Source organism: Centroberyx gerrardi, chromosome 7 (assembly GCF_048128805.1).
Source record: "Centroberyx gerrardi isolate f3 chromosome 7, fCenGer3.hap1.cur.20231027, whole genome shotgun sequence".
In the NCBI taxonomy this organism is placed as follows: Eukaryota; Metazoa; Chordata; class Actinopteri; order Beryciformes; family Berycidae; genus Centroberyx; species Centroberyx gerrardi.
The window spans coordinates 29,758,677-29,783,905 of NC_136003.1; the positions used below are offsets into that span (position 1 = coordinate 29,758,677).

Here is a 25,229-nt window from a genome sequence, read left to right on the forward strand (position 1 = left end):
TGAATTGACACTAAAGCTTGGCCGTCAAAAACTAACCCTGTGTGTGTGTGTGTGTGTGTGTGTGTGTGTGTGTGTGTTGTTTCTGTGCAGGTGTTCTGGGTTGTGCTGTGGCTCATGAGGAGACCGTCAGAGAATTGATCCCTCCCTGGCTAAATGGTAATCACATTTAATCGTTTAAAACTTGAAAAAGTCATAGAAGAAGAAGAAGAAGTCACAGTGTACACGTGCTGTGCGTTACAAAATACTCTGCTACAGCAAGTGTGGAAATGGTTGTGTTTCAAAATCTGAAAACCAGAATAAGAAGAAGTCTCGTGTGTGTGTGTGTGTGTGTGTGTGTGTGTGTGTGTGTGTGTGTGTGTGTGTGTGTGTCAGTGCCTGGGAACGTAGACGATGCTGCGGACCAGTACCTGCGTGTTTACCACACCCTCGTCAGGCTGGTCGCTCTGATCAGAAACAACATGGAGGATCCCACCGCTCTGTCTGAGCTGGACAACCTGCAGAGAACACTGAGAGGTACTGATGATGATGATGATGATGATGATGATGATGATGATGATGATGATGATGATGAGAACACCACAGCCTCAACAACAGTCATCAACAGAATAATAATCCATTAATATATGAGTCATTTACTTTTATTCTTAATCAAATAATCCCATATAATACATCAACCACAGAGTATCCCAACAAAATGTAATATCACGATGCTGTATTTTATTTCTTCTAATACATCAAATTTCTAGGCTATTAATAATAATAATGATAATAATAATACAAATGATTCCAATAATTGTAATCTTAATAATGATCTTACTATATAATTTACTATTATTATCTTACTTTATTTCCTTACCTATTTTCTTGTGCGTACAAAATTTAATGTCAACTCTGACAGCTATTCATTTGGTCACAGTTTACTCTGCATTTAAATAGACAGCATGACATATTGAATATCAGTCTTTTTCTACACCAAGTGCTTGTTGCATTGTAAGAAAAAAGTCCCCACATTCAGTCCTCAGCTAGCCTAAAAATGGCTGTTTAGCCTTGTTAGCATTCCTCATTGAATCCAATGGGTTTTGCTAGCTGCAAGCTATCTAGCAATAGCTAGATTGCAGCTGATATCCATTGGTTTCAGCAAGGAATGCTATCAAGTTTTTTTATTATTTAAAAAATATATATATATTTTTAAAAATACAACAAATTGGCTGTGACAGCTCTTTCCATAACATCAGAGTAAGCTGAGTATAGTAGACATTAGCATATAAGACAATATCCAAAAAGAAACAGAGATACAAAACAAATATATATATATATATATATATATATATATATATACATATATATGAAATGAACAAAAAGGAATACTATCAAGTATCAATGAATAGCTTTTTTTTTTTGTTTTGTTTTTAGTAAACTCAACAAAGCATCAAGTGTCCGGGGAAGAAAAATAAACGGAGTGAATGTCTGATTCAAAATGCCACAAAATGCCTCGTTTAATTCTCATGTTTTCCAGACAAGCTGAATCATAACGAGTCTGCGCTGCTGGAGTCAAAGAGCTCAGAGGAGAGAAAGCAGGTTTTCCAGACCTGGAGTCTGGAGCTGCTGGGGGCCGTGGAGACCTGGAGCCGCGGTCTGGAGGAGGGGCCGTTCAAAAAGCACGGTCAGAGTGGCAGAGAGACGGATGGATGGACCGATAAATACTAGATTCACAGACAACTTTTATTTTATCCCCACATATTTCTTATTAGATCACCAATAACCTCAAAACGTCTTCACCGTAAATGCAATAAACTACATAAACCGTTATTATTGTTATATGTCATGTAAAACCCGCATATTTCTTTTCCCAGTGTCCTGGCTGACTCAGCGGGTTCTTCCTCTGGTGGTGAAATGGGAGTGGGGAACAACCAGAAACTTCCTCTACCAACACCAAGGTGAGAAGACACTGGGAGTTTTACTTTGGAAGCAGGGATCGACTGATCGAAACCAATATTTTTAGACTCAAGTGTCCAATACTTTGTGCCAATATTCTATATCTTTAAATGTGACTATTTTCATGCAAAAAAAAAAAGCATGTTTTCAGTTTTTCCGCTATCATTTTATTTGTATCAGGGTGGAAACAGCTGAAACAGCATTTAGACCATTATGTGACACTAAAAGCCCCAAAATCTCTAATGAAACCCAGACTAATGAAATTCTTACACAATTAGTGACTCTTTAAGTATATACTGTATATAAACAGTATATAAAACCTTTATCTAAAATCATCTAAAACTCTGACAGAATTTCAATATATTTCAGCGCTCTGAAACAATTCAGAAGGTTAATTTTATCCTCTTCTGTGCAGCCTATAAATTGTCTATTTTTATGTGATTTGTGTGTATGACTTAATGCCATCAGATCACTACAAGATCTAATTTTCTGTTTAAAATCTGAATACTCCATTTCTGAAACACTTTTTTTCACACTGTAAGACTTTGTTGACAATATACTCACATATGTATTTTTCTTATAGCATTTGCAAAAACAGGCTTAGAAAAGAGCGAACAACGCGTTTTGCTTGTTGCTTCTTCAGGCTCGCTTACTAAGACCTGAACCTGAACCTGAACCTGAACCTGAACCTGAACCTGAACCTGAACCTGACCCTGAACCTGAACCTATCTTGTATTCCTGTGACCAACCAGCACCTGATTATACGTGGCTGTGCACAGGCGTCTTGACTATACTACATATATATATATTTTTTTATTCTTGTTGCCGGGTAGATTCTGTGGTTCCACCTTGCCTCCAGTCTGCAGAGAGGTTCCACCTGATCGACGCCGGGCTGCTGATCAATGTCGCCTATCCTTCTTTCCTGGGAGACAAGAGAGACATCGACCTCATCATCGCACCCGAGTACAGCGCTGGGAACATGTTTGAGGTAGAGTGTGTGTGTGTGTGTGTGTGTGTGTGTGTGTGTACTGCATTTTTACTCGCTCGTTTTTAGAAACATAGTTGAGTTTTACCACAGCACATTTTGTGAGAACCAAACACACCTTCCCCTTTAAAACCAATGGAGCCCTTCTCCCTGCTGTTTGAAACGTTGCCTTTAATGACATTTCAGCAACAAATGTTTCATATTTTAATGACTGTTTTCCCTTCAGATCAAGGTTCACTTTAGCTTTAACACTGACCAATAGGGAGGGGACGATATATCGAAATTCAGTATATTGTGATACAAAAATGTGACAATACGCCTCGTGGGACAGAAAAATGATTTGTGATATCAGCTCCATGTTATTCTGCTGTAGTAATCACAAATGAGATGCTTGACCATCACAATTTCACAAGCTCTCCATCCAAATTATATTATTGTCAGTTTGTAATGACATTTTTAAAATTGTCATTTACATTCTAGCGAGCCAGTGCCATCGCTACAAAGATTTGTGGCTCAGAAATAAACAGAATTCTGCACAGTCAGACTTTGTTGTCACTGAACTTTTATTTATTGCATCGTATCGTGGTTTTATTGAATCGTGAACCCCGTATCGCGTATCGTATCTTGAGATAAGAATATCGTCCCACTCCTACTGACCAATAATCTTCACCCGCTCTCATACCTGCAGAATTTTCTCATGCAAATTTGTATCTTGTGTTTCCATCTTGCTGATGAAGAGGGGGGAAAACGGATTTGCATTTCGGCCACTACTACGCTCATATGTCGGTGTGATCTGCTGCTCAGAGTTTGATCTGGAGTGTCTCCCCCCTTAAATTGAAATGAAACCCGAAAGTCTGAAACCCGCCTCCCCCTCCACAGACCCTGACTCTGGCCAGAGACTACGCAGCCAAGGTGAACAAGACTTTCCCAAAGATAGACGACGAGATCCTGGAGGACAAAGACTGGCCGAAGGACTGCTACGTGCTGCAGGGGGAGCAGAACGAGCCCACCATCGTTTTCATGCCTCTCTTCAACAGAAACAACTGCAAAGGTCTGTCTCTGTCTGCCTGTCTGTCTGTTGTCTGTCTGTCTGTCTGTCTGTTGTCTGTCTGTCAGTCAGTCTACTCCACTATGAATGCACAAATATTAAGACCAGTCAGACAGGTTCATCCGGGTCACAGCGATGATCCCTTCACGTATTAAAGGAAGAGGAAGGTTTTTATTCCTTGACACCAACCGTGAAAGTAACTAATTACATCTACTCCCATTACTGTAATTGAGTATCTTTTTCTACTTAAAAGTATTTTTTAAAGTCAGTAATTTTACTTTTACTTGAGTAAATTTTTTGCTCAAGTTTTTCAGGTGTTACGTCTCTCCATCAGCAACAGAAACTGTACTTTTTTAAAAGTATTTTTTAAAGTCAGTAATTTTACTTTTACTTTTACTAAGTTTTTCAGGTGTTGCGTCTCTCCATCAGCAACAGAAACTGACAAACTGTGGATCCATTCAGAGTGAGCGGCCAGTCAGCAAAGAAGAGAAGCACAATCTGGCTTTACTTTGTTTCTGCACTTTATTTTGCAATTTCTAATTTTTCTAATTCAAAGAATCTCGTTTGAACTCTGTCCTCTCTCCTGGTAGAATCACATGGAAAAGATCACAGCTGACAACGTTCTCTTTTCTAAAACGTAACTCAGGAACTTTTACTCTGAGTTCATTTTAAATAAGCTACTTTTTACTTTTACTTCAGCAGATTTTTACACCGGCACTTTTACTTCTACTTAAGTAAAATATCAGCAAAGTAACAGTACTTCCACTTGAGTAGCACATTCTAGTCCTACTCTTTCTACCGCTGCTTGACACAAACGACACATGGACTGTGCAGAAAAAAAACAAACACAGGGTTCAACAACACATGTGACTTTCGTTCCCCTCCAGACGCAGAAGAGGTGAAGCAGAAGATGGAGGAGTTCTCCACCTTCCAGCTTCCCTTCAGCCAGGAGAAGATCCAGTTTCTGCTGGAGACGGCTAAAGCCAACATGAAGAACAACAAGGAGACGATACTGAGGGAGATCAAGAAGGCTGCCGGACGCAGGCAGAGCAAGAGGTGGGGTGTGTGTGTGTGTGTGTGTGTGTGTGAGTGAGTGTGTGTGTGGGTCTTTCTTAGAGAGAGAAAGAAAAATAGTAATGAAGTGATAGGTGGATGGATACTCATTCAGTAACTGTGCAGGTAATCGAGATGATGTGTGAGTCATGTGCTTCTATGTGAGAATGAATAAATTAATGTATGTAAGAATGAATGAATGAATGAATGAGTGCATGAATGAATGAATAATATCGTCACACTAAGATTGTTCTTTTCTGTTTCTTCTATTTTCTCTGTAGGAACTCTTCAGATTCTGGCCTCTAATCTAATCCTCATGACAGACTGAGTGGACTCTACTGTGTTTCAGATGTAATGATCACAATCAGACACTAGAGGACGCTCTACTGCCTTTTTTCTGCACACTCAGTGCCTTTACTACACTGACTGAACCAAACACATCCGCTTCCTCTTTCCATGAACTAGACTGACCGGTCAATCCAGGTGAACGCTACAGTCCCTTATTGATTTCACCTGGTACACTGCAAAAAATATCAAGTCATTTAATCTCATATTCAGTCTTCAAATCTTATTTTTCTTAAAATAAGAGAAAATTACGTGAATGGGGTGAGATAACTCCACTTGTTTCCAATGGAGTTTTCTAGAAATTAGAAAAAATATCAAGAAAATTACACTTGATTCTACAAAATTCTTAAAGCAAGTTGGATTTGCATTGGAAACAAGTGAAATTATCGAACCCCACTGGCAGATTTTTTCACTTATTTTAACAAAATTATGATTTCAGGACTCAATAATAGACTAAATGACTCGCTAAGATGGAGATTTTTTGCAGTGTAAATCCATTTCAGTAACAAAAGAAAATCTAGATGAAGAAAAGGAGACTTTTTTTAAGTGTTAGGCTGGCTAAACAGAAAAGTAATGTATTACTCATGACTCCCTGGGTAATTTATTACATTACTCGACTGCCTTCTCTCTTACCTTCGAAAAGCAGGTTCTGAGTTCTGGTTCGTACAAAAATATCTTCCCCCTGCCCTTATTGGATTTATTCTCCCAAAGCCTCCGCCTGAAGAGCTTTTTTTCAGCCCTGGGAAATGAGAAAGAGGATTTGTGGAATTCTTTTTAATTTTTTTTTACCCTTTTACCATTCATTAATTAATGAAATAATGGCTTTTTAACATTTTAACACAAGATAAGTGCCTTGGAATAGTTTTTTCTGTGATATAAAGACACTCCAGAGTCCAATGAAAATCTACACTTACAGTTATGGTTTAGGCATTTTAACTGTGACTCCAAACCAGAGGGACTTACAATGAGTGCAGTAGAAACATTTATAAGGAGTTTAAAGATCATCGCCATGACTACACAGATGTAATAAGTATTCCTGTGTCCCTAAAATGGTCATTTATGACTGAGAAGTGGGGAAAAATAAGAGCCAGAATCGTTTTTATCTTATTTTAACTAGCAGCAGGGTCATATTTTTTATGTGCAACAGGTACTATCTGACTTTTCAGGTTACGATGCCAATATTGGCTTTAGACCTTTTCCAATGTCATGAGACCCTTGGATGTTTTTCTTCTTTTCACAAACAACAATATGAGTCACAGTGAAATGTGCAGGAGTGCAGCTACCAGTGCCAGCCCCGGGAAAGAGTGACAGGCCACGGACAGACCGCCTCAAACCGACTCCTCTTACCTCTCACTTAACGATCTACTGTGTACTTGCAGTTAATCATTCACCGACAGTAGATCCAGATCAGAGGAAACCGTCCAAAGCTCACTGATGAAGGCAGATCTGTTCCAGCAGCGGTAAACAATAAACTTAAGCTTTTATTTTTTACCTCAATCAGGTTTTCCTTGATTCATTTGTTTGTGTTGAGCGTCTTGTTGAATTGGGAATCGCTGAACAGAAGCTTTGGCTGAAGGTTTGATGCCGCACAAATAAAAAGACGAGACAAAACCAGTTCTCAAAACCACGCAAAAAATACTGACTTCAAAATGTCAGCTATGTAAGATTCGATAGACAGCTCATTTTTTATTTCCGTGTCACTCCTCAATGTACAGATCATACAGAGTAAAGTGCATTTACAATAGTCGAGTCAAGTCATACTTTATTTGTATAGCACGTTTCATTCACAGGAAAACTCAATGTGCTTTACATGCAAAAACAGTGAAAAAAAGCAAAAATGTTTTAAAATAGTAGAAATAACAAGAAGAAATATATATAGATATATAAAACATGATAAAAAAATGCACATATATTTTAAATATGTATATATACACATATATACACACATACATACATCCACATACGCACATACAGCCATATATACATGCACAAAAGGTTAGGTGAAAGTTTGGGAAAAAAGGAAAGTTTTGAGCCGGATTTTAAAAGAGTTTTTGGCACATCTGGGGAAATCTGGCAGGCTAGTCCAGCGGCCGGGGGCGGAGCGACTGGAAGCAGCTTCACTGGATTTAGATTTTACTCTAGGAACAGCTAAAAGGCCGGAGCCAGACGACCTTAGAGCCCTGAGCGGTTCATAGTTTAATAGCAGGTCTAAAATATATGTGGGAGCCAGGCCTTATAGACAGCAGTAGGATAAACAATAAACACATTTCCCCATTTACTGCGAGATTCCTTGATTTGCTAAAACTGACCTCAGTCAGCTTATGCCCAACTCTCTTTTTCCATACACACTCATTCAAGTGCAGCTGCTCATGGTTTCTGTCCTGACTGGGTTAACTTCCAATTTTAATGAGCATGATGATTTAAATAGATTGTGTGTAATTCTAGCTGGTCAACACTGTATCAACGAATGTGCCAAAGCTCATCCTTTAACAGAAGACGTTCATTCATGACAGTCTGTGTGTATCTATGTATATGTATGTATTTATGTGTGTGTATGTATGTATATTTGTGTGTGTGTATGTGCATATACAGTATATACTCTGTAGTATTTTTATGTGTATTTATGTTTAGCCTGTCTCATAAGATACTCAAAGACACTTTGAAATAATAAAAAATAACTTTAAATAAAAAGCAGTGTACAAATACATAGCAAGTAAAAAACTATACTAAAACCAGCTATGAAACACTATATAAAAACAAACAAAAACAAGGTGTAGGTCAGTAAAGCAGAGTGTGCATGCATGTGAAAGCAGAGCAGGGCCTTGTTACAGGTGTCAATGGGAAAATGCATAGAGGACTTAAACATTTAAGTTGTCATTATCTTCCAAAACCCCACAGTAAATTGCAGTACATTGATAATACTTAATACTTCAAAACTAAACATGAAACAGTCAGCTGTTTTTTTTTATTTGCAATTCAGAGTGGGATCTGCAAACATTTGCAGTCCAAACAGTTTTGAAATTCTAATAGTGACTTAAATGTGAGTCACTCAGGTCATCCACTCGCCCCCAGTATACACACACACCTACACACACACCTGCACACACACACACACACACACGCGGGGTATAAGAAGAGGGAGTAACTGGGGACTCTTCTCAACTCGAACCTCCACCAGACTCGAACCTCTCCTCGCTCCCTGGATTTTGTTTCCGACTCTTGCGGCTGCTCATCCTCCCAGCATGCAGTGCAGAAGTGCAGGCTGGGCCGCGGTGTGTGTGTGTGTGTGTGTGTTGATGGCGACACCGCCGGGGCAGTCATCTGAAGTTAATGATGCGGAGAGAAAACCTGCCAACGTATCTGTAGTAAGTGACGCATGGTTAAAAGATTTCTGTTGCAAAATGTTCGATATTTTTACCGTTCCTTAGTTTTATCGTGGCTGTATTTTAACTTGGTTTTACTTATTTTATTGTGTATTATAATTGTGTACCATTTATTTTTTACAGTTGTTGTTAATGTTTCATTTCTTTGTGCCTTGTTGCTTGAAAGTTTAAAGTTAAATAAATTATTATTATTATTTATTATCATTAAAAGTAATTTCCTGACATTCATCATTCATCATCTCCAAGATCCAGTCTGAGACTCATTATCAAGTTCTCAACTAACCAACCAAACACTTAAGATAGTTACTTTCCTTCACAAAGTGCCATCATGTGTTTTCATTTTGCACTATGCATCATTTTGTCACATTTTCCCAATGACTGATATCTCATTTTTACAAGTGATTGTTGAATCCTTGTTGGATGTGTGGCTATATTTAGATTCCATAATAACTGTAACTTTATTACTATAACTTTGTCATATTTGACAGCTTATATCATGATTATGTAAGTATTTTCCTTTCCAAATGAAAAGTGTTAAAATATTGTAGCCTATACTTAAATACTAATATCTGATGAGATGTAGTATATCAGGTGATAGATGGAAAATCATATAATCATACTGTATATATTGTATTACACAACTGTGATATAATTGTAATAAGTTCAATAAAGTTATTCAGATTGAGATTCAATTTTTCGACCAGTCTTTGCATAAATGGAGGATAAAGTGTGTGTCTGTGTGTGTGTGCAGCCGCATGTGCGTCAGTCTCAGGCCCTCGGAGCCGCTGAGCAGAAATATCTTCACCGGAGGAAAGAGAAGGTTCTGGAGTCGCTCAGCGGCCTGGGAATCAACCTCACAAAAGTAAGAGAAGAAGAAATGTGTAGCTGGGAAATGATCATAGTTCTGCTTTCTCTCTGCCTTACCTCATCTCTGTCTCTCTCTATCTCATTCTCTACAGTAACAGACCTGGATCATATCGTATTTGCAAATAACTTTTAGCGTTTGTTTTATTTTGCTTAGAGTGGCAGGTGGGTGGAGCTTGCTGCATTGGCATTGACACTGACAACCTCAGCAAGTATTTGAAAGTCAGTTTAATTTATGTGATTTCCAACTATGTGATATCCCAGAGAGTAAACCCCACCCATCTGGTATTCCTAGTAGCTTAAAACAAGCATTCACTGGTCTGTTGCCAGCCCTTCACTCCCTCTTTTCCTTTTACTCTCCTCTCCCCTCCTCCCACCCCTCTGCCTCTGTGATGTTCCCCACATGGATGTTACACTCCTAACAAAAACAATAAGCACTGTGTCCATTTTTATCATCATAATATTAATAACCCTAACCCTAACCCTAACCCTAATCCCTAAACCCTAAACCCTAACCCAAAACACAACTGAAGATGGATTTCATTCCAAAACCCTAAACAACCATTTGGGGGAAATGTAGCTGTGTGAAATTCACCAGTAGATATTATTTTATATATTCTGTCCTTAAAAACATTTCGCTTTTGCAAGTAAAGGTTTCAAAACAAGTCGTAATCTGCTTCACATTCATGCCAGCAATCATTTAAGAAGGTGAAGTAGGTTGTTTAGTTGTTTTATAGTGGATATGTTGTTCTGTAATGAAACGCTTCACCTGTCACATCTTATATCTTGTTACCCTCCATCCAGGACTCGGTTCCCCACATCGCCCTGCTGGGGTCAGGGGGGGGTCAGAGGGCAGCGGTGGGTCTGCTGGGCTCGCTCTATCAGATGGAGGAAGACGGTCTGCTGGACTCGCTGCTCTACATCGGGGGAGTTTCTGGATCCACATGGTGAGAGGTGTGATGTGGAAGGAGGGACAGGTGGAGGGGGAGGAGAGGAGAGAGAGGAGGCGGCCTGTGCAGATATTTTGTAAAAAGATGATTTTATCGGACAAAGTTTTAACCCGTCATCCTGCCGGGTTCGAGATTCAAAACATATCTGATTCCAGTTCCTGTAACTTTCTCTCAGCATGACGGACTTGTCTGTCTCTTCTTCTGTGGTGTTCATACCGGTTAAGAACACATGAAGAAATAGCTGAATATGAGCATCAGCCCAGACTTCCAAGCATGAGGAACCGCATCCATCTCCTTCTACCCATAATCCCTTGTGTTTCGGGGTGGTTTCCTGTAGCCGGTGGGATTAACGAACCCCTACAGCAGTTCTCCTGAGACTGAGAGGACTGAGACTCTCGGGGCGTCCCATCTCCACCTCTCCTTAACTCCACCTCTCCCCCTGCCTCCTCCCTCACCCCCCCCCACCTCTCCCCTCCCTCTCTCCCTCCCTTCTCCAACCCTTCGCCTCTCTCTCCCTCCTCCTCTCCGGTCGTGTCCCAGGTCCATGTCGTCTCTGTACAGCGACCCGTCGTGGAGGGAGAACATCAGCAGAGTGATTTCCACCATGTCGGGTCCCAACCTGGGCCTGACGCCGTCCCTGGCCTGGCTGACAGACATGAGAGCGACCGACCAAGACTTCTCCCTCACCGACGTCTGGGCTGCCTTCATCGCTGATCACTTCATCAAGGAGGTACAGAATAATAACATAATACTACTACTGCTAATACAAATATTAATACTAATACTACCAATGCTGCTAATAGGCTAAAACTACTAAAATTACTACTGTTAAAATTACTATTTCTAATACGACTGCTACTAATACTAAAACTCCTACTTCTACCACCAACACTACCACTACTACTACTACTACTACTAATAATAATAGTAGTACTTTTACTACTAATACTGCTAACAACACTATTACTAATACTAAAACTGCTACTTCTACTAATAATACTAATACTAAAACTACTACCACTACTCAAACTGTGAATAATAATACAAATAATTTATAATATAATATAATATAATATAATATATTATATAACCACTTCAACCACTTAATCTTATTTGATTTTACTTTGAAAAATGACAGAATTTCAATTAATTTATCCAAATATTCAAAATACGTGACCATCTGATCAGTTTTTGGTTTCATCAGCTTGACACACGTCAGCTTTCTGGAGACTGCGACAGGAACGCTACAAACCCCTATCCCGTCTACAACGCTATCGAGAAGACCTGCAACACTGAGAACATTACTGAAGGTACACACACACACACACACACACCTAAACATACACACACACACACACACACACACACACCTAAACATACACACATACACACACACACACACACATACACACATACACACGCAAACATACACACACACACACACACACACACACACACACACACACACACACACACACCTAAACATACACACACACACACACACACACACACACACACACACACACACACACACGCAAACATACACACACACACACACACACACACACACAAACATACACACACACACACACACACACACACACATACACACACACACACAAACATACACAAAATGCAATTCTCCTCCCATCCCCCTCTTTCTCTCTGACTCTATCTCTCTCTCTCTCTCTGACTCCCCCCCTCTCTATCTTTGACTCCCCTCTCTCTTCTTCTCTCTCCCTCTCTCTCTCCTTGACCCCTCTCTCTCTCTCTCTGTCTCTTTGACTCCCCCCTCTCTCTCTGACTCTTTATCTCTCTCGCTCTCTCCCTCTCTCTCTCTCTCCCTCTCTCTCCCTCTCTCTCTCTTTGACTCCCCCCCCTCTCTCTCTCTCTCTCTCGCTCTCTCTTTTTGACTCCCCCCTCTTTCTCTTTCTCTTTGACTCCCCCCCTCTCGCTCTCTCTCTGTCTCTCTCTCTCTTTGACTCCCCCCCTCTCTCTCTCTGTCTCTCTCTCTCTTTGACCCCCCCTCTCTCTCTCTTTGACTCCCCCCTCTCTCTCTCTCTGTCTCTCTCTCTCTTTGACCCCCCTCTCTCTCTCTCTTTGACTCCCCCCCCTCTCTCTGTCTCTCTCTGTCTCTCTCTCTCTTTGACCCCCACTCTCTCTCTGTCTCTCTCTCTCTCTCTCTCTCCCTCTCTCTCTCTTTGACTCCCCCCCTCTCTCTCTCGCTCTCTCTTTTTGACTCCCCCCTCTTTCTCTTTCTCTTTGACTCCCCCCCCTCTCGCTCTCTCTCTGTCTCTCTCTCTCTTTGACTCCCCCCCTCTCTCTCTCTGTCTCTCTCTCTTTGAATCTCCCCCTCTCTCTCTCTCTCTGTCTCTCTCTCTCTTTGACCCCCCCCTCTCTCTCTCTCTTTGACTCCCCCCCTCTCTCTCTCTTTGAACCCCCCCCCCCCTCTCTCTTTGACTCCTCCCCCCCTCTCTCTCTCTCTCTCTCTCTCTCTCTCTCTCTCTCTCTCTCTCTCTCTCTCTCTCTCAGGTAAATGGTTTGAGGTGACTCCTCATGAGGCTGGCTTCACAGACTTGGGTCTCTTCATCAAAACTTCTCACCTGGGCAGCAGATTCCAGGCAGGAGAGCTGCTGGAGGACAGGCCGGAGATGGACATGGTCAAAATACAAGGTGTGTGTGTGTGTGTGTGTGTGTGTGTCAGGGTTCCCATTGGCCTGAAAAAACCCTTGAAAGTTTGTGGATTTGAGAAAAATAAGATATGGCCTTAAAGGTTTTTGAAAACGAATGGATGGAAAGTACTTGGAAAGCAATCCAAATTCATCAGCGTGCCTCAGTTCTCTCCATCCTATGACATCAACACTTCACATCCTGAGAAACGAGGCTTGTATGCTGTCAAATTTTGTAATTTCTAATTCATGTCTTACTCCAAAACATGCCAACTTTGTGTCCTTCAATTTCACCAAACAAGGCCTTGAAAGTCATTGAAAAGTCTGTGAATTTGATGTCCAAGTGACTGTGGGAACGCTGGTGTGTGTTTTCCATGTGCAGGCCTTGCTGCAAGTGCTAGTAATCACAAATGAGTGTGTGTGTGTGTGTGTGTGTGTGTGCCCCACGCAGGTGTTCTGAGCAGTGCTATGGCTGATGGACAGGCCATATTAGACGTACTGCCTACCCCAATTCGAGGTAACGAAACAACAAATGGAAGTCCTGCAAAACAGTGGCTAAAGTCCTGTTGGTAATAAATAAATCATTCAAGTGTTTCGTGTATATCTGTGTGTGTGTGTGTGTGTGTGTGTGTGTGTGTGTGTGTGTGTGTGTGTGTTTCAGTGCTATACAATTTCGGCTACTTCATGTCTGCGTCGAAGAGCGATGTAGCAGATAACACCACTTCATCTAGCTGCAACAACACAGAGAGCCAAACACAAGGTACTCTGTGTGTGTGTGTGTGTGTGTGTGTGTGTAATCGTATAGTAATCATTTATTTGTATAGCACTTTTCTTCTGGAAATGGGAAGTAAGCTGAGAGAGAGAGAGAGAGAGAGAGAGAGAGAGAGAGACAGAGAGAGAGAGAGAGAAAGAGAGAGAGAATCATTTTACAAGCAACATAGTGATGGTTTGTAAAATGAGATTAGATGAGAGGGGACTGGGCATTGATGACGGTAGTGATGATGATGATGATGATGATGATGATGATGATGATGATGATGGTAATGATGGTGATGACAGTGATTGATTGATAGATTTTATTTAATCTATATTCGGCCAGGAGAGAGACCTGGACTAACATAAAAGTTTCAGACAAACAAAGCGCAACAGTACACATAAGCAAAAAACACATAAAGATGACGATGATGATGATGATGAGAAATGTAATGATGTTAGTGATAACAACAATGAAAATGACAACAATAAGGATGATAAAAATGTCAGCAAATAGCCCTTTGACAACAATGCCATTATTACTGCTGCAGAGGGGGGTCCCATGTTGAAGAACGGGAGTCAGGATCAGGAGCCGGCACCCTGCAAAACAGAGGACCAGAATGGTAAGGGACGTTGTGTTTTAAAGCTCTATGTAAAGGTACCATAAGGTTCTGCAACCCAATCACGTTAATGACTCAAGTATATTGAAAATCGCCATAAAGACACACATTAGAAGAAGTGAAATTAGCTACTAAAACCACATCACAGTGATGAGCAACAAAGATGTCGCCAAAATCAATAAAACACAGATCTCATGGATTACCACTTGAAGTTGTTATAAAAGTTGCTAAGAGAGTTACTTTATCACTTCCTCTCTCCAGATTTTTCAGCCATTCCACAGATTCGAAAGGGAATGTGTAACATGGACTGTAATAACATGGTAGTCATATTATTGTGTGAATGAAGTTGCTCATTATGTAACATGTATGTTTTTTTCCAGCCAATCAGACGGCCATTTTGCCTCTGGTCAACAGCTGGGAGTGGGGGACGACCAAGAACTTCCTCTACCAATACAACGGTAACCGAACACACCAACCTGAGCACCGGCACAGCTCAACATGATAACAGAGCAGGGCATCCCATAGCCGAGAGGCCGCTGCTTACTGTGATTAAACATACTGTGGTGAGGTCCAATGTGCAGCCGATTACCGACAGCTGCACTCAGGTAGCCGGCACATAACTGCAGTAAAGAACGGCCTCTAAGGGTTTTTACATGACATCTGATGCATGTACTGTCCGCTGCATATATCTGAACTCCAGTGGTGGAAAAAGTACTCAAGTAAAAGTAGCAATACCATATTGGAAAAAATACTTCATTAAAAGTAAAAGTATAGAGAGCCTAAGTCCCTCCCCTTCCGGTGGACCACCATGGGACCTTATTTCGGAAAAAACATGTACGGTAGTCAACGGCGAGAGACAAATAATTGTTTGATCCCGTTTGAATTGTGCCATGAATTACACATATGATGTTTTGTCAATTTAAATGATAATTTTGCAAGTCAAGAAAGTCGCAGTTTGTGGTAAAACTGTTGAACTATAAGACTGTAAAAATACGTAATTAGAAAGACTACACACCCAAAAGTCGCGCAAGTGACGTAACTTCCGCTGTCCCATGGGGGACAGCGGAAGGGGAGGGACTTAATATAGAAGTATTAGCAGTAAAATGTACTGAAGTATCAAAAGTAAAAGTCCTCATTCTGTCAGAGTGTTAAATTATTGAAGCATTAACCTGTCAGAAGTGTTTTAATGTTGTCGGTCTAACTGCTCCATATACTGTTGGTTTAAACTCTAATAATGCAACACATTTTATGAGCTTATCGTATGTTTTGCATGTAAAATCTTATTCTGCAAAGTAACTAGTAACTCCAGCCGGCAGATAAATGTAGTGGAGGAAAAGTGTAAAGTCTCACAAGATGGAAATACTCAAGTAAAGTGCCAGAACCTCAAAATTGTACTCAAGCACAGTACTTGAGTAAATGTACTTAGTTACTTTCCACCTCTGCTGGACTCTAATCTGAACTCTGATTCCTGTTGCTGAGCAGATTCTTCAGTCCCCTCCTGTCTCAAGTCTGAGAATTTCTACCTGATAGACGCCGGTCTGTACAACAACGTGCCCTACCCTCCTTTCCTGGGAGAAAGGAGGGACATCGACCTGATCATCGCCCTGGAGTACAGCGCCGGGGACATGTTTGAGGTGCGCTGTGTGTGTGTGTGTGTGTGTGTGAAGATTTGTGGTTTGGAGACACAACAGCCTGAAGCCTTGAATTGAACAGACAAAACCACAAAATGGAAACACATTCAAGTTTATTTGAGCTTCTCCTGAATGATCACCATGTCGACCTGCTTACCTCCTGATACGATTCAATACGCGATATGGGATTCAACTGTTCAGTATTTCACAAGAAAAAAAGATAACACTTTACAGTAAGGGTACATTAATTAAGGGTTAGTTAATGCTTAATAAGCATTAACTTATTAAGCATTAACTAACCCTTAATTAACAGTTAACTAATGTGTCTGGTAATCATTTACTAATGGTGTTCATGTTAACTAAGGTATTAATTTATACATTATTTAAGTCATCTTTAGAAACTATTAAATAATGTATAAATTAATACCTTAGTTAACATGAACACCATTGGTAAATGATTACCAGACACATTAGTTAACTGTTAATTAAGGGTTAGTTAATGCTTATTAAACATTAACTAACCCTTATTAAGCATTAACTAACCCAACACTGCAAAAAATCTCCATCTTAACATAGTCTATTACTGAGTCCTAAAATCATACTTTTCTTAAAATAAGTGAACAAATCTGCCGGTGGGGTTCGATAATTTAACTCGTTTCCAATGCAAATCAACTTGTTTCAAGAATTTTGTAGAATCAAGTGTCATTTTCTTGATAGCAGTGCAGTGATCTGCCTTATTCTGACTGGCTTCAACAGGCTGACACTCATTTAAAGTGAAGTTGCATTGGAAACAAGTGGAGTTATCTCTCCTCACTGGCAGAATTCTTCTCTTGTTTTAAGAAAAATAATATTTGAAGGCTGAATATGAGACTAAATGACTTGTTAAGATGGAGTTTTTTTTTGCAGTGCAGCATAAGGTGGGGAGCGACTCTGCTGTTCTGATCTGGTTTTTGTTCTCACCCGCTCTCACTTATTGACCGTGGGATTGTTTGAACCATGCAGCTGAAGTCAGGAGTGAGGATTGAACCATCCCCCCCCCCCCCCCCCCCCCCCCTCCCCCAACCCCCCCCCCCCCCCCCCCCCCCCCCCCCCCCTCCACAGACCCTGCTTCTGGCCAGAGACTACGCAGCCGAGACCAACAAGTCTTTCCCAAAGATAGACGACGAGGTCCTGGAGGACAAAGACTGGCCGAAGGACTGCTACGTGCTGCAGGGGGAGCAGAACGAGCTCACCATCGTTTACATGCCTCTCTTCAACAGAAACAACAGCAAAGGTCCGTCACACACACACACACACACACACACTCTCTCTCTCTCTCTCTCCCCCAATCTGATTCCCCAATTTCCGCCTCCTTCCCTTTTTTTTCCTCCACTTTACACAATTTTAAGTAGATTTCACTGAAGTGTCCTGATACGATAAACCCCCACCATCTGGTACTCCAATTAGTTTCAAACAAATGCTAACTAACCCTATAGCAGACATTATGAATTTCCCCCTCTGGATTACAACTTGCACTGGTCTCATCGTCTTGTCACACACAACTTGTCGATTTGTCAAAAGTCAATCATGAGTTAACACGGGTTGACAAATGCAAGGTGCAAGGAGACCCTGTGGATCACACCTAACAACAAAAATCACTATAATATGAGTCTGTGATACTCAATAATAATGATCTAATTGTACTTTATGGTATTTTTATCTCAAGGTATTGCTATGATTTTCTCTTATATTTTCTTTAGCTACAGCTGCATGGCATTTAAAAACAATGCTATGATATTTCTAGTATCTTTCTCAAATTTATAATAGGATTTCTAGGTTGTAAAGGACCGGTCGATTTTAAGTCATTTTAATAACCGATCGGACGGAGGAGACAACCATGGATTCCCTTGTGTGGAGTGTTCTCCATCTCAGGTAAGACCTGTTTCTGTGGATATTATTACTACTAACAATACAATAGATAGTTAGTTCTGGACAGTAATGATGTAGCAGGAAATCTTCAGAATATATTGATTAAGACATTTACATCATCATATATTCATAATTGAGAAGGATTTCCATCATCTAGCATGAGGATCTGGATGAAACTGTTGTGTTTAAGGTCTATAGGAATAGGTATTATAACATAGCAGAAACACAGGATTATAATTAGAACGTAAACTTGATAATCTATTAAAATCTTTGTGAAGAACATTACACTCCCGTACGCTAAGTGGGTAATAGATGGTTGTTTATGAACGGCCACAGAGATGAAAAATGCAGTTTCATGTTTCTCTGCTGCAGCCATTTTCATCAGCCAACAACAGCTAATGAGGTTTTAATTCCCTGCCTGAAAATGTCAGCGTTAATGTCTTCAGCTGAGAGGGAGAGAGTCTTCTGGATGGCTTCAGCAGGGATGATGTCACTTTTTTAAATGCAAATTTAGATGGCAGTAGGCTACTCTTTTCTTGATTAATAGGTCTATTGATGGTAGTAGAAACTGTTCATCATGTATGTTTAAGTATAACAATGAAAGGGAGATTTTAAGATCTAATCTACAAAAAACAGGTGAAGAACTTCGTGTAAATACAATTTTGAAAAGGCCATCAGGAGACAGATGCATTAAATCCCTGATAGATAGAATGTGAGATTGTTTTTTTCATTATCTTCAATTAGATAGGCGTACTTTGTTTTTAACTCCCTAGTCCACACTCCAGATCAGTGGGGGCGGTAATGTAACCTTTAAGTTGTTTGCCAACCGCCGTTAAACACTAAAGAAGAAGAAGAAGGAGTAAAGATGGCGCTCGCGTCAGGCTTGTGGTGAACAGTAGGCGGACCGACAGCATTTTGGGTGGAAGGAAGGTTTACGGTTATTGGACAGATATTTGCTCCGTTAAAGGACGATTGTTTCTTAGTTTGATTGTTGGTGTGCTGTGTGTGGTGACAACAGGTAAGCCGTAAACCAGAACCACCTGTCAGCTAACGTTAGTCAGTTTTGGAAAAGTTGTCATAGCAACGACAGACTGGAGACTAAACGGTGCTTGAGTATGTATTCTGCACAGCGTAATATAAGCAGCCTTTATAGTTAAAAATGGCGCATATTATGGTATTTTTCATTATTATTATTATGACATCAAATATTAATCTGAGTCCTCGCTTATTGGATGTGACGATTAAATACAAACGAATTGGTTTCAAACAGTATTTCTTCACGTTTAAAAACTCGCGCTTTTATTTTGAAGGCTAAACGCCCAAACCGAAGTGTTATTTTCTGGTATTCTATTCTAGCCCAACGTAACGTAACGTAACGTAACGTAACGTAACGTAACGTAACGTAACGCATCTCTAAGCAAACTGGGCAAAAATAACAAATTGTCTCGGCGAGTGGGTCAGGTTTTCTGATAAACAAGTAAACATATAAGCAGTAAACATACAAGTCAAAATAAGTGCGCACAACTTTTAACGTGAACGCATTGTAGCTGACTTGTCAAATCTACAGCCCTTCACAAGCCTTTATATACAAGCATGACCTGTGTGTATTTAAACAGTAGATTTTATTTCATTAGAGACCAGGGTAACGTTAGAAAACATCACCTCACAAACTAACGTTGTTTTAATGTCACTTAGTTTAACCAGTTACAGGTTTGCAATGCGTCGAGAAGCAAGAATAGTTAGATTATATACATTTTACTGTTGTTCCGTTATTTTGATATTTGCCCCCATATTACTTTCATTAGCCTATGTGTTTCTTTGCTTTTATCTAAAGTATACAGCAGTTTAAACAATACAATGTACATCAATTAAATACACTTCTTGACACAGTTACCTTTATATCATTTTACCAGTGTCACAGGTTTGTAATAATTGATCCTAGCAAGAATAGTTTCTGTAGGTCTATGATTGGCTATATCTTATTGAAACATTAGTTACATAAACGTTGTTGTCACATTGTAGCAAGGAATGTGGAGGAATTTAACAGGTTTTGTTTTGAAATTGTTGTTATATCTCGTCAGTCTAAGCTGTTGAGTTCTTGGATGCACAGAGTAAAGCCAGCATTTGTCTTGCTTTAGTACCTGTGAACGGTTTTTGTTGGTGGTTATCTGACTGACATTATAGAACTTCTTCACCTTTGTGTTTCTAGCACCATGCATGTCACGGTGCAGAAGAGATCAGAAGGCCCCGTTCATCTGGGAATATGTGAGAAGTGCAGCCTGTACCACTGTCCCTTCTGCCAGCGCTCCGTCTTCACACCGAGGGCCGACTATCCCAGTGTGTGGACACACATGGAGAGCCACAGGCTGAGGGCCCTGCAGCATGGAGGTCAGCTTATGTATGAAACACTCACTGTGATTTGCTTTGCTTAAAAGGCCAATAACAAAAGCCAACTTCCCAAAATCTTCTTTGACTGGTTCCTGCACTCTGCGGATAATTTATTTCTAAATTGAGTATTATTTCCCCCAAAATTGCCAGCATGGTTTCCTGTGCAAATCTCATATCACCGAGAGCCCTGACCCCTCATATAGAAATGTGCCTATTTAGATATCTGTTGGTAAAAGACATTTGGGGTTTTGCCTGTGTGTCCAATTTTAAGAACATGACTTTCACATTTTAAGAACCTCACAGCTGCCCAGTGCAATTCCACCCACTTAATTTTTCTTATTTTATTTTGCAGAATTCACAATTTTTATTTGCCACCTGGAATGCAGAGGAAATAAAAAACATTTCCATTGCCCTTACTGTCCCAAGATGTTCATCAATAGAAGTGACTGCAAAAAACACATTGTAAAATGTCAGACTGCAAGAAGTGCACAGGACCTGGTCACTCCATCCAAGCTCCCACTGGATCCTGCAGCTCCTCCTCCTGCCTCGTTGGACCAGCCCAAACATTTGGCCTGCCATGAAAATAAATCCTCTATTTCTTCAAATTTGAGTAAGTTTTGTCCATAATCTGAAATCTAGAGAGACATAAAAGAACAAGTTATACATTTATGTGTTCAGTTATTTCAATATATATTTGATATTTGCCCCATCTTACTTTTATCAGTTTGTGTTTCTTTGCTTTTGTCTAGTTAGAGTATACAGCAGTTTAAACAATACAATGTATGTCAATTAAATACATTTCTTGACACAGTTAAATAGGCCAAAACATTTTTAGTTCTCTCATCCAAGTGGATCAATGCAGGCTCATTGCAAACAGCAAACAAATTCAAACTTTACTTTTATTTTATATTCGCTATTAAAGTAAAAAAAAAAAAAAAAATCTGCCAAAAAATAAAATAAAATGGAAAAAAATAGAAAATAAGACACTTTTGACACATTCAGTGAAAAGTGTCCAGCCAATCACAGACGAGTTTTCGACCCGCCCACTGTGTTGACACGCCCACTACTTTCGCCACGCCCACCGGCCCGCGGGGACAGCTTCTGTTTCCCATGCCTGGCTAGGCCGAGAGAAGCTGTAAACATGTAGACTGAGGAAGTGTCCTTATCCTGTGAAGCAGCATGCCGAAATCCTGTTGTGTTCCTTGCTGTACCAACAACACTCGGAAAAATAATGGCGTCAAGTTTTTTTGCGTGCCAAAAGATGGGAAGAGACGCATGAAATGGTTTCAGTCTATTCGGCGTGAGGACGGACCCGGGAAGCTGTGGGCTCCAGCTTCAAAGCACATTTACGTCTGTTCCAGTCACTTTGTAACTGGTGAGTAACGTTAGCTAACGAGCTACGGCGGTAGCCAAACTCGATTACAAAATCTGGCCATTTCAAGTGACTTTACCTGTCGTCGACGATACATAGCGAATTAAATATGACTTAGTACCGCTTTTAATCGGCAGGAGCCACTCTTTAAATCGGCATACATGTAATCCACCAAACAATACGTTATTTAAACATAAATTCAACTTTTGGTTTATAATGCTCGCTATCACCCACCATAACGTAACTGTCTTTGTGGCGGAATAAGTATGCTTTCCGGTGGATTGCCTTCTGGTAAAATCGGCGTATAGATAATCTACCAAGTAAGTTAGCCCTAAATGTCAATAAAATATCAACATTTGGACTTGGTTCTCACGGCCCGCTACCACCCCCCGTAGTAGAAATTATTGGTAGAAAAAGATTGTAGGCGAACCAGTTGAAATAGTTGAGGTTTTTATTGAAATTAGCGATACTTTGTGTATTTGCTACATGCCGAATTTAAGACTGGATCCTAACGATTATACAAGGTTACGTTGTACTCTAGGAGATGTGTACGTTTACCGATAAAGGAAGGCACGTACAGTGCCAGACTTTTGAACGGAGTTTGGCACAGTTCGTTCGCATTGCTGAATATCGTGTGATTTAACACGATCGTCTCTTTGAATTGCTGTGGGGTTGAGTGGGCTGTCGCATCCCTTGACGTCGCACTTTTACCTGGAGCTTAACAAACTTGCTGTGTGAAGTGTGTGTGTGTGTGTGTGTGTGTGTGTGTGTGTGTGTGTGTGTGTGCGCGCGCGCGCGTAGCAAAGATGGAGAGGAAGAGGTGTTTACTTCCGTAGTTGTTGTTTACCTTTTCTCTCACTCATTACCTTGCTTGTCAGTAGAGACAGTGTAATGAGGAAAACAGTGGTCCAGGTAGTTTCTGCAGGTGTTACCAGTGAGCAATCATTATAAGGCAAACAACCACAATTATAAACAAATATCAGATGTATTTTCAGGTAAGCGATATAATTTTTTAAAAAGATAAGTCATAAAGATTTGTCAGCTTAAACAGGTGGGCATACAATTCTGCAAATAAAATGTGGATAAACTGATTTCAGGTGTGTTTACTCTCTACTAAATCCCTGGTTCCATCAGTTCAAAATAATTGCAAAACAAAATGTTGCTAGATAAATAAAAGCATTGTAAATTGACTTCACTGACAGTGTTATATCTCATCCTGTGTTTAGGCATGACCTTGCATGCATAAAAGCCAGAGAGTCCTTTAACACGGTGTAACTATTACTGGGTTTTCAGAGGCCATTCAGCAGGATCATTTTCCCAACAGGACTTTGCTAAGGAAAATGGCATGCGTGTCAATTTACTAAAATAAATTGGTTAAGCTTTTGTATTTAATGAGGGCGTTCCAATGGAAGAGGAGTGTAGAAATATATTTGCTTGACGTGCTGCTGACACCGATATATTTTTCCGCTGTCTGCTCAACTGAGCTACCTAACTATTTTTGGTGCCAGTGCCATGTCAGTGAGAAAGCAAGTCAAGCAACGGTGAAATCAGAATATGTGACAGTGTTCAGCCTTTCAGCCAAACCTACGACTTTCAGTGACAGGCACACTCATAATAGCAAAGCCTATAGTTTCAAGCTCCAACACAATCTCAAACCCTCAAGTCCTGTGTCTACCAGATAGTCAGTTAAGATAAAGAAACGCTCCTGAATTAGCTGAAGGATGGCGTTTCTACCAGAAAAGTGAAATTAACTGATTCAGTTCAACTTCAACTCAACTTCTTGTTTTTCTGTCATACTGCAGGGATGAAGAGCAACGACCCCTTAAATCCTGACTACACGCCGACTTTATTTCCACACCTGTCCGAGAGAGAGAGGCAGAAGGCGGTCTATCGGCAAAAAAAGTTCGAGACGAACCGACAGCTCAACAGAAAGAGAGCCGCTGCCCTTGCCGGAGGAGTCTCTCCCAAGAAAGACAATAAATTACACACGGCCGGTCCTAGCTTTATCGACCGCTACGGCTGGTCTGAAGTCGAACACGATTACTGCATCAGCCGAGTTAAACAAAGCAATACTCCGGCGTCCAGTCCTAACCCCGAGGCCAGTGGAAACCCCAAATCCGGCCTCCCAGCTGAGGTGACCGCCGTTCCCGTGTCCTGCTCCGTCGCTCGAAGCGGCGGCGACGATGGGACGCCGAGAGAAAATCAAATCAAGAGAGCCGCGCCCAAGCCCTGCGCTAACAAGTTGTGTCAAACGGCGTTGAAGAAGGCAAACGACGAATGCCGGGCTTTGCGGGCGGAGCTGTCTGAGCTGCGGGACCGGATGAAGAGGACGACCTTCTCCGAGGAGGCGTTTGAGGACGACGAGGAGAAGGTGCGGGAGCTGACCGGCCTCCCGTCCCACGCCAAGCTGATGTCCGTCTTCACCGTCGTCTCCGCTTCGACGCCAGCCGGGGAATTTCAGCTGAGCCGGTTTCAGAATTTCATCCTGACGCTCATGTACCTGAAGCTGAATCTGCCTTTTCAGTTCTTCACGCATATGTTTCTCATCTCCAAGGCACCCACGTCGCTCATGTTCAGTAAAATGTTGGACGATATGCACGACAGGCTGTCGGCTTTTATCAAGTGGCCCGGTAAAGAGCCCAACTGCGGAGATCATTCTGAATATAGCAAAAACAGAACTGCGACCGTGGCGATCGACTGCTTTGAGATTCCAGCGGAAACGCAAACTCACCCTAGGCGGAACCGCGTTTCGTCTGTGAAGTACATCATCGCCACGACGACGGAGGGAGCCGTGACCTTCGTGTCCGCCGGATGGCCCGGAGAGACGGCGGACGCGGAAATCGCCGAAAGATGCGGACTCGTGGAGAAGCTGTCCGCCGGAGACGTTGTGATTGCGGGTCACAAGTTCGACATGAGAGACTCTGTTGGGCGGAGAGGTGCGGCGGTGCAGAGGCCGGCGAAGGGCCCGTCGCCGGCGGAGAGCGCCAGCAGGCGGCTGCGCGACACGTACGCTCTCCTCCGCGGACCCGTGCGTTACTCTTTCTGCCAAGCGGACGGTCCAGAAGAGTTGGCCCGCCTCGACAAGATGGTCAGGATTTGCTGTGTTCTTCACAATATCGGCGAGTCGGATTCGCCGTGAAGTGGCGTCTTTACTTTACTCGATTTGACGCATTTCCTCTTGAAACAGGATGTTGGGGGCGGGACATAACGCAGCGAGCTCAAAAGTCTAAAGCAATGGAACATGAGTCGGGGAGAGAAAGGCAGTTTTGGTTGATGGGAGGTGCGGAGGGGCGGGATTGTTCCAAAATCTGCTGGTTTTATTGGT

The 25,229-nt window shown here is 41.3% G+C and overlaps 2 protein-coding genes across 4 annotated transcripts in view; both read left to right on the plus strand.

Annotated features, from left to right (window-relative positions):
• The window catches only part of LOC139922110 (cytosolic phospholipase A2 gamma), a 40,915-nt gene that overhangs the window by 11,175 nt on the left and 4,511 nt on the right, over positions 1 to 25,229 (plus strand). For 2 of the 3 annotated variants that reach the window (XM_071912559.2, XM_078284395.1), the window contains 8 exons: positions 91 to 156; positions 373 to 513; positions 1,517 to 1,663; positions 1,854 to 1,937; positions 2,769 to 2,923; positions 3,800 to 3,971; positions 4,856 to 5,024; positions 5,303 to 5,567. In XM_071912559.2, the coding sequence (XP_071768660.2) occupies positions 91 to 156; positions 373 to 513; positions 1,517 to 1,663; positions 1,854 to 1,937; positions 2,769 to 2,923; positions 3,800 to 3,971; positions 4,856 to 5,024; positions 5,303 to 5,327 (959 nt within the window). In that variant the 3' untranslated portion in view covers positions 5,328 to 5,567. Of the gene's footprint in view, positions 1 to 90; positions 157 to 372; positions 514 to 1,516; positions 1,664 to 1,853; positions 1,938 to 2,768; positions 2,924 to 3,799; positions 3,972 to 4,855; positions 5,025 to 5,302; positions 5,568 to 25,229 lie in introns of those variants that run through there. The other variant, XM_078284396.1, reaches the window with a different exon arrangement.
• On the plus strand, positions 9,465 to 21,113 carry LOC144539528 (cytosolic phospholipase A2 gamma-like). The gene is made up of 11 exons (XM_078284935.1): positions 9,465 to 9,611; positions 10,418 to 10,560; positions 11,104 to 11,293; positions 11,768 to 11,873; positions 13,096 to 13,236; positions 14,986 to 15,063; positions 16,088 to 16,239; positions 17,338 to 17,509; positions 19,163 to 19,169; positions 20,354 to 20,532; positions 21,007 to 21,113. The coding sequence occupies exons 1-11, from the start codon at positions 9,465 to 9,467 to the stop codon at positions 21,111 to 21,113; spliced, it is 1,422 nt and encodes a 473-aa protein (XP_078141061.1).